Genomic DNA, 14,178 nt, shown 5'->3' with positions numbered 1-14,178 from the left:
AAAAAAATTAACCTGGATCTGACACTAATCATCACAAATGCTTCCAAAAGCTTAGTAAGAGAGAAGAGCTAAATGACGGTTATGGAAAAGCTGCCATTTACCCAGCACATAATCAAAGATTTATTCCCTGGGACAAGCTTGCAAGATGTTGAGTCCATTCCCTCTCTGACTTGTTTCTTCCTTCTACTTCTCTTCCCTAGACCCCTTCTCCAATGTTTGGCACAGACCTCTCCGTCACTGTTTTTTTTTTAACCTCTCAGATGAGATACAAGCTCCTCATGATCACCTACAGTGTGCCTTTTCTTTTAAGACCTCTGTGCACTTGGAAGACATTTTCCTCCCTTGCAGATCTGACTTCCCCTTTGGGAAATATTTCACATATCACCTGCTCAGTGAGCTCAGTGAAGTGCCCCTGGCTCCCTTCCTCCCCCAGGCAGGAAAAAGAGTGGCTTCCTTTGTGTGGTCAGCCAATCCTGTACTTTCTAACCTCATTTGGATGAGTGTGATAAATACAGTCAGCCCTCCATATGCAGAGGATTGGTTCCAGGACTCCTGCAAATACCAAAATCTGTGGATGCTCAAATCCCATAAGGAAATGGTGTAGTACAGTATTTGTTTCTAGACTATGAGCTTCCCGAGGGCAGATACAGGGTTTATTCCTCTTTGTATGCTCTGTGCCTCGCTATGTGATTATTGATCGAGTGCTTGAGTCAGAGAGAAACGCTGCAGGGGAGAACAACTCCCCATCCACCAATCGGCCATAGGAATGTTACCAAGTTGCTCCCATGTTACTATAGTGAGTTGGCCAAATTACTGCAGCGGAAGCAGCCCTGATCTGGCAAGGACTCCTCCAGGGATCCAGCAACAGGATGGACATTTTCACTAAACTTTTAATCCTCAAAGTTTTTCCCTCACAACACTCATTTTATCTATCAGGGACAGTTAAGTTAAATGAGCATAATCAAAAACAAAATGCTTTATTGAATGTCATACCTTTCTGCTTCACCACAACAATTTAAAAGACTTTTATTGATGCAAGCAATTTAAAATCAGGAATAAACAAGGAAGATACTGGTGAAGGGTCTGTTAATGTGCTTTTACACCACCGTGGAAGGAAGACATAGCAGAGTTTATATTTATGCCATGTAAATTGCTATAGAACCAGATGTGGCTTACAAGGTACCTTGTAACTCATCTCTTCTAAGCAATAAAGACTTTTTTTTCTGGCAAAAGTTTGAGAAACTAACTGCTGTTTTCTATCAGAAGATACAACAGATGGCTGGCACATGCCTGCTTTGCTAAATGAAATGGGCTCTCTGCAGAATTACTCTTTGATCCCTAGTGGCATGTCCACAACACCACAATGCAAAATACCACAGCATAGCCGAATCTAAACATTAAAGGTTTAAAGCTGTGCTTTTGATATGAGTACCTCCTTAAAGAAAATCATGCCCACAGTATGTAAACATATTCACATTCCCACTTTGAAACCATGGAACAGGGGTCAGAAAATGAGGCATTTCTCCCATTTGGTGACATAAAACTACCACTAAGATATGATGGCAAATCCCAGGAGGGCAAAGGTATGAAACCACTTGGGTCGTAACTACCATAACAATCATAACTCCATTAGGAAAAAACGTGGACAGTACACATTAAGGGATTTAAATAATAATAATAAGTGTTACCATAACTTCAGAGTTGGAAAGAGGTGTTTAAGGGTGTTTGGCAGTTCCTTTGAAGATGGAGAGGAAGTATTTGAATTTTAATTCACCCGCTATTATTTTTCTTTGATTTTTCTCAAGGGGAAATAGGAAGGAAAAAAACATTTTAATACAGGTCTCCTTAATTCCAGTCCAATGGGAAACTCAAGACTGTAAACTGCAGCCAATTTAATGGAACCAGTGTTTCATCATTTCAAATACCACACTAAAAAACAAGCTATCTGAGGCTTTAGGGACATTTTAATGATGAAGTTAGGTTATCCAGTTGATTTTACAGAAACATGTCAGTAGAATTATTATTATTATTATTTTTTTAATTAGCAAAACTGTGAGTCAGTTGTCAGAGAAATGGCCTGTTTCTGATGCCCCCTTTTACAATGGGACTTTCCTTACTTTAAAGCTGAATTTGGGTGGTACTGAATCATTCACAAAGGCACCACTATCCAAGCAAAGTTCTCAAGCTTTGCTTATACTTGATTTTTAATTATTATTGTTATTATTTCTAGCAATTACTATTGTTATTATTTCTGACAATTTTCAATAATTCTTTTTAATTGATAGGAAGCTAATAAGGGTCATAAACTCACTTATAATTAACCTAACATGTTGGAAAATGTTTCACTTGATACACTGTATCAAAATATCATATCTAATATTTTCTATTTCCAATGTTCATACATAAAAACAAAGGAGCACATTTCTGCAGTTTAACTCAATAAAGTCAACTCTTCTACAATATACACATGACCTCTCACGTCCCCAAGCAAACAAAATTCTCCTCTTCCTTTCCAATACTTTAAAGTTTTGTTTTCAAATGTCTTGAAATTGAGAAAAATGAAGCTACACCACTGACTTCTAGTGGTTATAAGAATTCTGTACACTATACATAATAAAAAGTGTACTCTAACCTCTGAACATCTAACATTTGGTACAGATGGCTAGAGCTTGCTTAGTCATCCAAGTGATGGGTTTGAAGTTAATACTGGTTGGTTATCTTCATCTAGAGAATTTCTGTTCCACAGACACCAATTTCACCTCAACACTTGCCATTCATCTCAGAAATCCAAGGTCTTTGGTCACAAGGAGGTTGGAAAACTAGTACAAATGGCTCAGCATAAATCCATTGCCACTGCTAAAAAAGCAACATAAAAAGAGGTGCCCTGTTAATTAAATACTAGATTCATAGTACCTTAGCAGGTTTGTATAGGTGATAGAACACACTATAGTTATCAAGATCAAGTCTATATGATCTTTATAAATAAAGACCTATTTGTTTCAGCTTTATAAATAAAACATTTTGACCCTACACCAAATTGGTTCATATGGAAATCAGCAGTGGTGTCCTAATGTTAGAATTCAGATTTGTCTACAAAACTTCTCATTAAATTTTTACTTGAAAGCCATTGGGTTTAGAAAGGGTTATTTTCCAAATAAAATGTTTAATTAGTGCCTAATTTAGAAAACCGAAATGGCTGCTATGGCCCCTGCCTGTCTCGAATTTAGGGAAAAAGAATAAGGCATGCCTCAGTGAAAAATATCAACTATTAAAAAGTTATATACAATAATAACAGGCATTTTCCCTTAATTACTAAAAATCCTTAAAGCTTAGGCCTCTTTAGTAGAAATTCTTCTCTCATCTAAAAACCTTGAGAAGAGGCATGTCAGAAAATGAGTATTTTAAATGGTAGATAAAATAGAGGCAAGATTGTCCATAGAAAATGAGAATTGCAGGGAGAGAGAGAGGTCAGGTAAAAGGACTTCGGTCAGGAAAGCCTTCTAAAATGTATTTTGGGGAACCTCAAAAGAAACTGGCAAGAATCAGACAAACATTAGTGAATTCTTTGGTCTCCATAGTTATGATCACCATAAAAACCATTTGTTTTATGATGTGTAGTACAGAAATAATACCAGATGATAAATGTAAAGTATTTATAATATAGACCATACAATTTTAAACTCATACAATTTCATAGTTATGATCACCATAAAAACCATTTGTTTTATGATGTGTAGTACAGAAATAACACCAGATGATAAATGTAAAGTATTTATAATATAGACCATACAATTTTAAACTCATACAATTTTTTATACACAGGTAATGTAAATTTTTTAAATTACAAATCGATACATAATCATTGTGGAAAAACCAGAATATAATAGATGCAGATGTAACCAATATTTACACCTTGGCGGATTGGATGTTGATTAGACAACTTTTCCTATGTCTGCCAACATATTTTGTAATGAAATCAAACAGTCTATGTTATAGACTACTTAATTTATCATGAACATCTTTCATGGCCTCAAATAGATGTCTAGAATATTACTATTATTGCTTCACTGTGTTCTTCTGCCACTATCACTGGACCTCCATTTACATTGTGTCCATTTTTTTTACTTTTATAAACAGCATGATGAGAAACATTCTCAGACCTAAATCTTTATTTGTGTCCACGACTATTTCCTTAGGACAAATCTCTGGATATAAAGTTTCCCAAAAAGGATCTATATCAAATCTTTTGCCAGAGTCAAATTGCCCTGCAAAAAGTCTGACGCGCACATCAGCAGCATACGGGGATGCACAAATCTCCACTTACTAAAAACGCTTTTAAAAAAAGATTTGACAAACTTGACATGAGGAAATGAATCTTACTGTAATTTTTATTTGCATTTGTTTGAAGTAGAACATGAGATGTATTTTAAACGACCCAAGAACACTTTGGGTTTCTGGACTAATACTTTATTGAAAGTAGATAACACCCTACTGCCTCTACAAGGTCTTCAACCCGAAAGTTATTTCAACTTTGTCCAGGTGTTGCCAAAACACTTAAATATACAATTTAAATTTCATTAATCAGTTATGTATTTTGTTTATGTATTATTGAAACGCCTAAATGATTGATATCATTTGGATGAAATAACTAGATACTGGAACCAAGTTTTCATTTTCCATGTAAATGTTTTGATGTGGTTTGGCTTTAGCCACAGATGCCTTTCAAAGTACTTAATTTGTATTGAAGTCATTATTTTTCTCATCTTCAAACTTTCCATGCATTTCAAAAATTATGGTGTTGGAATCACATAGCATTAGTGAATAAAGTTAGTCATATTTAAATAATATTTTAAAACATCTTGGTGTTTGGCATTGTGCAGATCCTCCCCCTGCCTTCTCTAAGAAAAACAGACACCAGATTTCTTGTGGTTATCCGCAATAACCCATCCAGAGCAGACTGAGCATAGAGAGTGAGATAACTTAAGTGAGGTGCTAACATTATCCTGCATAATGAGATAATCCACATGGTGATCAACACCTAAGCAGAAGAGAAAAGATGTAGAAGCTTCATTTTCATGCCAGTTCCTCTATCTTCTCTAATCCCCTACAGGACATATTCCTGTGATTGTTATGTAAATCCATTTTCAAAAGCATGCACTATGCTATAAAGCAATAAGGTAGATAACATGAAATTTAAGCCTTTGCTTCAAATTCCATTTGTCAGAAGACAAATTCATATGTAAAAAAAAAAAAAAGAAAAATGCCATTGGTATTTTCTGCTTCTCCTACACTTACTAAACCCTTTCAGCTAGAGGGGTTCAATTCGAATTACCTTCTATTGGTTCTTATGGATCCATAAAAATATAGGTCAAAAAATATCTTTTTAAAAATACAGAATTAATATTGGGCCCATCTCATAAGTGGTCAATCATAAGTAAGTAGATTCAGGTGAAAAGAAAAGGAGATAATGAAAGGCCATTCGTTGATTTATTACTGATTTCACAATATTCCAAAGGTAACTGCCCATAAAGTGTCTATAAAGAGAGAACTGTAGGGAGAAAAGGAATAATTCCCATACGCAATAGAAGCCTCAATGAATTTATCTGCAAAATAGGGTATTAGAATAAATGACCTTCCTATTACAGCCTTAGTGGATCCAAAATGTCATTTCTTTTTTTAACCACATACCAATTGAAGTGTTGAAGGATCTAGATTTGATCTATTTTAGGAGAAGAAGAGAAAAAAGAGAACAGACCTGATGGAAAAAAAGACAGCTAAAATGGTCATGCCCATACCATAACAGGTAATTAGAGGGAATCAAAGTGGTTTGTCAATTCAAAATACTTTTTATAAAGCATTTTCTGGATCACATCCCTCTTGAAATAGCCATTTAAGTAATTTTAGAATTTAAAAAGTTCTGAAAATGTGGTTTTAATTATAAGCAAAATGATTTTCATAGTAGATACATTTTACCAACTAATGAATTTATTGTTACCATTTGTCCTCTATATTGTCCAACTGCACAAAATAAATTCAGCTCACATGAGCATTTTGTTCTCCCTTTCTTTCCAAAATTAGAAGCCACTCATGTAATACTGAAAATGTACGAAAGGGAACAACATACAAAATATGCTAATATGCTAATAAAAGAAATGCTTCTTCATAAAAATGGGTTGCAGTTTTCTTTTTCCATATGAAAGTATCTAAATGCTAACTGAAAATAAAAATCAATAGATTCCAATATTTTATGTTTTTACATGACACCTTTTGAGCATATGAACTTCTATCAGAAATATCTAGCATACACATTCCAATGGATATTATTCAACATACCAACTTTTAAAAATGAACAATATCAAAAATGCTTACAGACTTTAAAACTTGTTGTAAAGTATATAATGTCACAAGTGATTAGTACATACTACAGACTTTTAAATATTATGATAAATTTTAATGTCAATGATCACAGAAACACAGTGATGTTGGTATTTGAAGTCTATATTTCCAGCAACCTCAATACACTGAGTCTTATCAAATAGTGAGCTTAGGCACACTGCTTACCTTTTTCTTTTGAGAATCTTCAATTGATGTTACAACTTTAAATAAATGTGAATTCCTCTTTTATTTGTTTTGTCGATCAGATGAGAAATTACTCTTTAAAACTGTGAAATGTACAAGACTACATTTGCTATTCAATATTATTTCTACCTGCCATCAGGCAGTGGAACTACTAAGGGGCAATTTTCTCCACTATTTCTGGTTATCAGAACTTACCTGCCCTGCAGCTTGCCAGGTAAAATTCATGGAATGTATATTGACAGGAATAGCCGGCATTCTCTGTTGTGCTTTTCTGAAATCATGTGTAAAGGGGGCCATTTTCCCTTCTGAAACAATCAGGATATCTTCTTCAAATCCTGTTTTTTAAACAATAAACAAAACTATCAAACTAGGTAAACTTGAAAGAATCCAAGTCATAAGTTCCATACAAAAAGAAAACCAAAGAATTGGTATTGGTCATTATTTTCACAAACCACCTGCCTTTGGAACCAACAATGCTACTGCGATTAGTTTTCCTCTGTATAAGCATGATGTCAACAGATACACGCTTTCAGGGGAAAGGACTATTAGGACACGGAGTGACTGAGGCAACCAAATGCTGGGTGCACCTAAAAACGCAGGGCTGTGGAGCTAGCAACGGCATGAACAGAACACCACATCAGCTGGTTTCCTGAGAGAGAAGTTCATAAGCTTTCAGATGGAAAAATATCTGATTGAAAGCGGGGTAGCAATCGTCCTGGGAAATTAAGTTTTACGACATACAAACTGCACGGATCCCTCCTTCTTTACTGGAAGAGTGGAGAGGGAGAGGACACAGGCCGGGGAAGGTGCTGGAGGCGGGGGCCTTACCTATGAGCACTCTCGCCTGGTGGGCATCGATCCACAGGTACAGGCTCTCCTCCCGCGGCTGCCCGGCATCCGCCCGCAGCACGAGCAGGCACGGCAGGAGGCTCCAGAGCCGGAGCGCGGCGGCAGGGAAGGCGCTTCTCCGGGCCATGCTGCTGGGGACCTCCTCGCGGGTGGTCAGACTCCTTCTGCCGCACCTACCCAACTGGGCTTCAGCTCCCTCAGCCAGAGCCGTTCCCGCTGCTGGGCGCGTAGCCTCCTGGCTCGGGTGCGAGTGAGCCAGGGAGAGTCGGAGGACGAGGAGGAGGACGAGGAGGAGGAAGAGGAGGAGGGAGGCGGGAGGGAGGGGACGAGCAGGCGGGAGCCACGCAGGAGCAGGGGGCGCGGCGGCGGGGAGGGCAGAGACGCAAGACTGGCAGAGCCCGGGGCCGCGCGGGGTCCCTGGAGGGCCAAGTTCAAGCCGCGGTGCTGGGAGGATGCGGAGAAGGGCACTCAAAGGGATCCCCAGTACGTCACTCAGACCCCCAGGACGTCCCCTTCCTCCAGGGGAGGCACGAATGAACGGACGGGCTGGGCTTGATGGAGCGCTAGCGCTGCTGCTGCTGACAACTCGCGTTCTACCCCGCGCTAACTGAAGGCGCGTGTCCCCCTCTGCTCCCTGTCCGCCAGGGTCACTCCCCTTTCTGCAAATCCAGTCTTCCCTTGACACTGCGCGCTCCCATCCAGTTAAAACCCGAGACTCAACTGTCCAGTGGTGCTGACGGCAGGCGCTCGGCTTGGCTCGACACGCAGGGAGTTCGCTCTTCAATCGCCCGACGCCCAACAGGTGCGGAGGTCCGCCTGTCTCCCTGATAACCCGGCAGTGCCTGGCACAGTTCCCTGGGCCCTGGATTTAGATAACTGTACCTGACCCCCTGGGAGTAGGGCCCCCCTAAAGTTGTGAATATCTTTACATTTGCTGGTGTTTAAAGAAAGCCGAGAGAGCACATGCAGTTACCGAAACAACAGGCGCTTGGGGGCAAGACCAAGGATCTGGCCTTGACTGTGAGAAGTGCATTTGGCTGGCAGTGGGCTACAGCATAACCTATCCACCCGACCTGAGCAAAAAGGACTTGATTTTTGCCTCCTGCCAATTTCTTGGATGTGCAAAGAAAACGGAAGCAAAAGGTTTTTCAAAAACTCAGGAAGTTCAGATTCAGAAAAAGTTTACTACTTTCTTCTTTAGCACCCAGATGCTGCAACAAATGTCCCAAGGATCGAGTGTCTGGGGCTGGGCATGGTGTTTCACTCAGCCTTTTGTACAGTAGTGTACACCTCAAGAAGGAAAACAAACAGAAGCAACAGAAACAACAGAATGGACGTGTACATTCATTGTTAAATAAATGTTAGGTCATGAGAAGTTACCAAAATGAACAGAATACACATTTCCAATTATGAAATATTTTCAGCTATACACTGATAACAAAAAAAAGGAGGGGGGGGAGGAATTAGACAAAAAATCCAATTATGACTGATGTGAGCTTGTAGTGTCTTAACTTTTAAAGTACTTTTTTTTTTTCTAAGTGCTTACTTAACCCTCACACCTCTTTTAAGTAAGTGCTATTATTATTCCCATTTTGCTGATGGTGAAACAAGGCTCAAAAAGTCCAGTAAGTTGACTGTGGATAGTCAGCTGGTAAATCAGGGTTCCAGTCCCATGCACTCTGATTTCAAAGCTCATTCTCTTAGCCCCTAAACCTCATACTGATAAGTAAATTAAAATTGCCTGCTTGCATCCAAAGCTTCACAGCCGTTCTTTTCTTTCAAATAAAAATGCTTACCTCTTTTCAACATTTATTTTTTATTTCAGTGAATATTCAATTATATATGTACTAATACATTAGGCAAGCTTTAAGACATTTTAACATTGTAATGCTAACGTCAGTGAGTTAAAGGTAATAATTTCACAACACAATAGACATTTTCTTTGACTTAGTAAGTGTGGGGTTTTAAGTGAAATTTTTTTCCTACTATTGCTCAAATCTCTATGGCTCTTGGTGCAAGGACGCCCTCTACAGGTTGTTCTGATCAAATACTAATTGAGAAATATCCATAAAATTTACATTGTGGTGAGAGCAAAAGAGGTACTAAATTCCCTCCTAAATCACCTTCCTCTGAGTAAGGTTCTTCTGTAGTAGCTAAATTTGGTGATGATGATAATAGCAGTCTGTCTTGCTGGAAGGACATTTTTTCCCCTTCCAGAATGGTTGTTTTCTGTTCACTTCTCCCCAGCAGAGGACACTTTAAAAAATTACATAAAATTAGAGGTAGGTAGAGAAAAATCCTCTTTAAGAAGTCTTGGATTTAAGTTTTTTGGTTTTCAAAGGGGAGAAAGGAGCATATGTTGAATTATACAACCGTCAGATATTTTTAAGAGTAACGGTGTATCTTTTTGTGGGAAGGTCCATCTAAGAACTGAATCAAGCTTTACTTTGTTGTTAAGGAGCAAAGTAGCGTTTTCATTTAGAATGGAATTATGTTTTAAATTTCTCTGCTCAAAAAAAATATGACAACTTTTATTTGCACATGATAAAATTTGGAAATAATGTGCCAGGAGGTAGTACAAGTCAACTTCATTTACTGTGAAAATTCTACCATTTATTTTTCAGTCCATAATGCTTTCCTCCCTAATGTGATTCACTTTTATCAATTATGTTTTCAGGCAGCTTCATTTATTTGTTCATTAACTCATTCACTCATTCAATGAAGATTTATTAAAAAACTATTACGTGCAGGACACTGACCTCGAAACTACAGGATAAACAAAACACAATATCAGCCCTCAAAGAGTATTGGACCTACTACAATGAGTAAGACAAGCACACAAACAACTATTATACAAGGCAGAATATGATGATTGTTGACAAGACAGAAAGACTGGAAATTTAAAGAAGAAATCTCCTACCTGGAATTCTGAAAGTTTTCAGTTCATTCATTCATTCAAAAAATATTTACTAAGTGTCTGATGTATGCATTGTACAGACACAGGAGAGTAAAAAGATAGTGCCTGCTATCAAAGGACTCTCATTCTAACAGAGGAGGGTGTTGAGAATGAACTAGAAATGAATGCTATGGTGGTGACATGCACAGGGTATTTTGGGACTTGGAGGAAAGTAGACTGGGTTCTGGAAAGACTTCTTAGAATAGAGGATACTTGAGCAGTCTTGAAGTTTAAAGGGGAATTGATCATTCAGGAGAAAGAGATAAGGAATGTCCATACAATAGAAGGCGACCTTAGAAAGGACAAAGAGACAAGACAAAGGATGGCACTCTGCAGGATCTGCAGGTACTGATCTGTAGTATGATGAGCCTGGAGTGGGAATGGGAGAGACAGCTGGGGATGAAGCCAGAAAGGTAGGTAGGAGCTGGTTATGGAAGAGTGTGCTGAGAACAATTCCAAATAATTTAGTAGAGACACTGTCCTCAAGGAGGTAGAGTATAACTCCCTACTCCTTAAGTGTGGGCTGTGCAGAGTGACTTTCTTTCATAGAGCAAACTATGGAAAGGGGAGGAAAAGTAACTTTGCAGTGGAGAAACATGACAAACACTTCCTTATCCAGGTGATCAAGTTCAGCATCAACAGTGATAAGTCATGTTGACAGTATGTACCCTGGATATGATGGGATGAGAATGGCATTTGACCTCTGTGGTCTTCCTCTTGAAAACTCATAACCTCAGTTCAATCATGAGAAAAATGTCAGAAAAATCCAACTGAGGGTCATTCTACAAAATACCTGACCAGTACTCCTCAAAACTCTCAAAATCAGGAAAAAAAAAAAAAAAAAAAAGGAAAGTCAGAAACTGTTGCAGCCAAGAGGAAACTAAGGACACATTACAACTAAATGTAATATGATATCATGGATAGAATCAAGAACAGAAAAAGAATATTAGGTAAAAACTAAGGAAATCTAAATAAAATATTAATAATAAGGTATCAATATTGGCTCATTAATTGTGACAAATATACCATACTAATCTAAGATGTTAATAATAGGAAAAACTGGGTGTGAGGTATATGGGAACTCTCTGTACTATCTTTGTCATTTTTGCTGTAAATCTAAAACTGTTCTAAAGTTTACTCAAAAAATAAAATAAAGGATAAAGACCTGGATTCCTCAAAAAAAAAAAAAATTAGCTGCTGATATTTCAAATCGAATTCTCATAAAATCTGGATTTCTGGCTTCTCTTAAAAATTTAGAGATCTGGCAATTTCCCTTCTTACAAGGGGATAATTGGATGGCATGATTAGTGGCTGCCCTTCAAACAGGGCCAGTGCTGTCCAATTCTTACAGTGGCATACTTCTTCTACCCAGTGTGCTTCACTTTTTACTTGACTGCTAGGCTCCTGTAGGCTCTTGAGTGTGCTACCCATGGCCTGGAGGAGAGGCTGTGGGACAGGGAGGGAGAAGGTGTCTGAGGGGGCTGAAGCCAGTCCTCATCCTGGAAGTGTGATTGTGTGGGAACAAAGCAAAGACTGCTGTAGAGGGGGATCCTGCTAGTGCTCAACCATAAACTCACCTAGGCAAGCTACCTTTCTCCCTTGTGGTCTCAGCCAGAACCACCTTGGTGATTACAGGTGTTGGGACTGAGTCTGGGGCATATCAGGTGCATCCTGAACTGCATTTGGAGAAGTAGAGGTGCAGACACCCCTATAGAAGTATAGCACACTGCTATGGAAAGGGAGCCACAAGATAGCAAATGAAAAGAGAAAGTTGCCAAGTATTATGCTCAATGAGTCCTGTTTCGAAAAAAACATTTTTATAATAATATATACAGAACTATGTGTAGACTGTAACTATTATCTATCTATATATATTTATAACATCTGAAACATTACACACCAAAGTATTTCCAGTGGTTATCTATGGGGAGTGGGAACCAAGATAGGGAATGATTTTCACTTTATGCACAAATATTTCCTGAGTTTTCATAAAATGAGCAGATACTCTTATAATTAAAAAGCATTTTGAAGAAGAGAAAAAGGTTGGGTTTTTTTCCTGCTTTAGTCAGTTTCTTCCAAAGCAGGCAGCTGTCACCACCCTAGGCCAGCACCTCTTGCTATGCCACCAGCATACTTTATCACTTAAGAACTGCACATCACAACACATGACAGCTCATTACCAAAGCACGACACAGCTCAGGTATCCCTCATCACCCCATGCAACATTCTTGCTCTTCTTTTCTCACATGACAGCATTGCCAAGCAACCTGGCACATCTTGTCTTTCACAAGCCAAATCCACTATTTTCTGTTCATCTATGCTGTTTCATCCTATGACATTTAACAAAGCCATTTTTTTTATGATAGGGGAAAAGGAATTTCGATGCCCAATATTAGAGGAATGGGAAAACAAATTAGAATACCTTCATAGGATAAAATATTATTGAACTATTAAAATTGATGTTCTTACATACATATTCAACCATGAAACTACCACCATAATCAAGACAATGGGCATTATACATCACTTCTAAATGTTAAACAAATTATACACTTTAAATATGTGTAGTTTATTGCATGACAGCTGTATTTCATTAAATGTTTTAAAATGTTTTGAAGAAATAAAAAAAATTGATGTTTCATCAGTACATAAAAATCACTAACCACAAATGAAAAAATGTTAAATTGGACTATATTAAAATTAAGGACCTCTTTTATCAAAGATAAAGTGAGGATTGATGTTTCATCAGTACATAAAAATCACTAACCACAAATGAAAAAAATGTTAAATTGGACTATATTAAAATTAAGGACCTCTTTTATCAAAGATAAAGTGAGGAGAGTGAAAAGGTGGGCCATAGAATAGTAGATGTGTGAATGTGTTACTCTTATCCAGAACATATACAGAATCTTTACAAATCCATAAGAAGAAAAGACAAACAATCCAGTAGAAAAATGGGCAAAAGGCTTGAACAGACACTTCACAAAAGAATAATGGCCAATAAACACATAAATAATTCCTCAACTTAATTATCAGAGAAATGTGAATTAAAACCACAGTGGGGAACCACTTCAGACCAATCAGAATGGTCAAAATGAAAAAGAGAATATATGAAGTTGGTGAGAATGTGAAGCAAGTGAAACTCTCATATACTGCTGGTGGGAGTATAAATCTGTACAACCATTTTGGAAAACTACTTGGAAATAACTACTAAAGCTCACTCCTAGGTATAAGCCTAGCAAAAAGAAAAAAAAAGTGCACATATTTATACAAAGACATGTTTATAAAAGCACTATTTATAATGGCCCCAAAGTGGAAAGAACCCAAATATCTATTCACAGTAGAATAGAAATTATTCTATATTTAATAAATGGGATACTACATAGCAATAAGAATAAACTACAAATTATAACTACACATTACATGGATGACTCTCACAAATATTATGTTGAGCTAAAAAAGCCAAAAGGGTACATACTGTTTGATTCCATATTTTAAAAATTCAAAAGTAGGAAAAACTAATCTGAGATGTTAGAAGTAAAAATAACGAGTACCCTTGGAGAGTGGTAATGATTGGAAGGGACATAAAAGCAGCTTCAGGGGTACTGATAATGTTTCATTTCTTGATCTGAATTTTGGCTATGGGTTTTGTGATATTCATTACATTGTATGCTTATACACTTTTTATGTTATATTTTAATAAAACATTTATTAAAAATCATTATTATTATTATTATTTTTGTCCTTTTTGAGACTGGCCGCACCGCGCTCAGCCAGTGAGCGCTGTGAGCGCA

The 14,178-nt window shown here is 37.6% G+C and overlaps 1 protein-coding gene across 1 annotated transcript in view; it reads right to left on the bottom strand.

Annotated features, from left to right (window-relative positions):
- WIF1 (WNT inhibitory factor 1) overlaps positions 1 to 7,692 on the bottom strand; it is a gene marked incomplete at its 3' end in the record, with an annotated part of 67,643 nt that extends 59,951 nt beyond the window's left edge. The window contains exons 1-2 of the mRNA XM_008584460.1: positions 7,408 to 7,692; positions 6,775 to 6,914 (exon numbers count right to left, since the gene is read on the bottom strand). Of these exons, the coding sequence (XP_008582682.1) occupies positions 6,775 to 6,914; positions 7,408 to 7,555 (288 nt within the window). The remainder of the gene's footprint in view (positions 1 to 6,774; positions 6,915 to 7,407) is intronic.
- Positions 7,693 to 14,178: the final 6,486 nt, after the last annotated feature.

The sequence above is a fragment of the Galeopterus variegatus genome, unplaced genomic scaffold (genome assembly GCF_000696425.1).
Source record: "Galeopterus variegatus unplaced genomic scaffold, G_variegatus-3.0.2 Scaffold3265, whole genome shotgun sequence".
Lineage (NCBI taxonomy): Eukaryota > Metazoa > Chordata > Mammalia > Dermoptera > Cynocephalidae > Galeopterus > Galeopterus variegatus.
The sequence above is the reverse complement of the archived record's forward strand: the minus strand, read 5'-3'. Positions and strand labels throughout refer to the sequence as shown.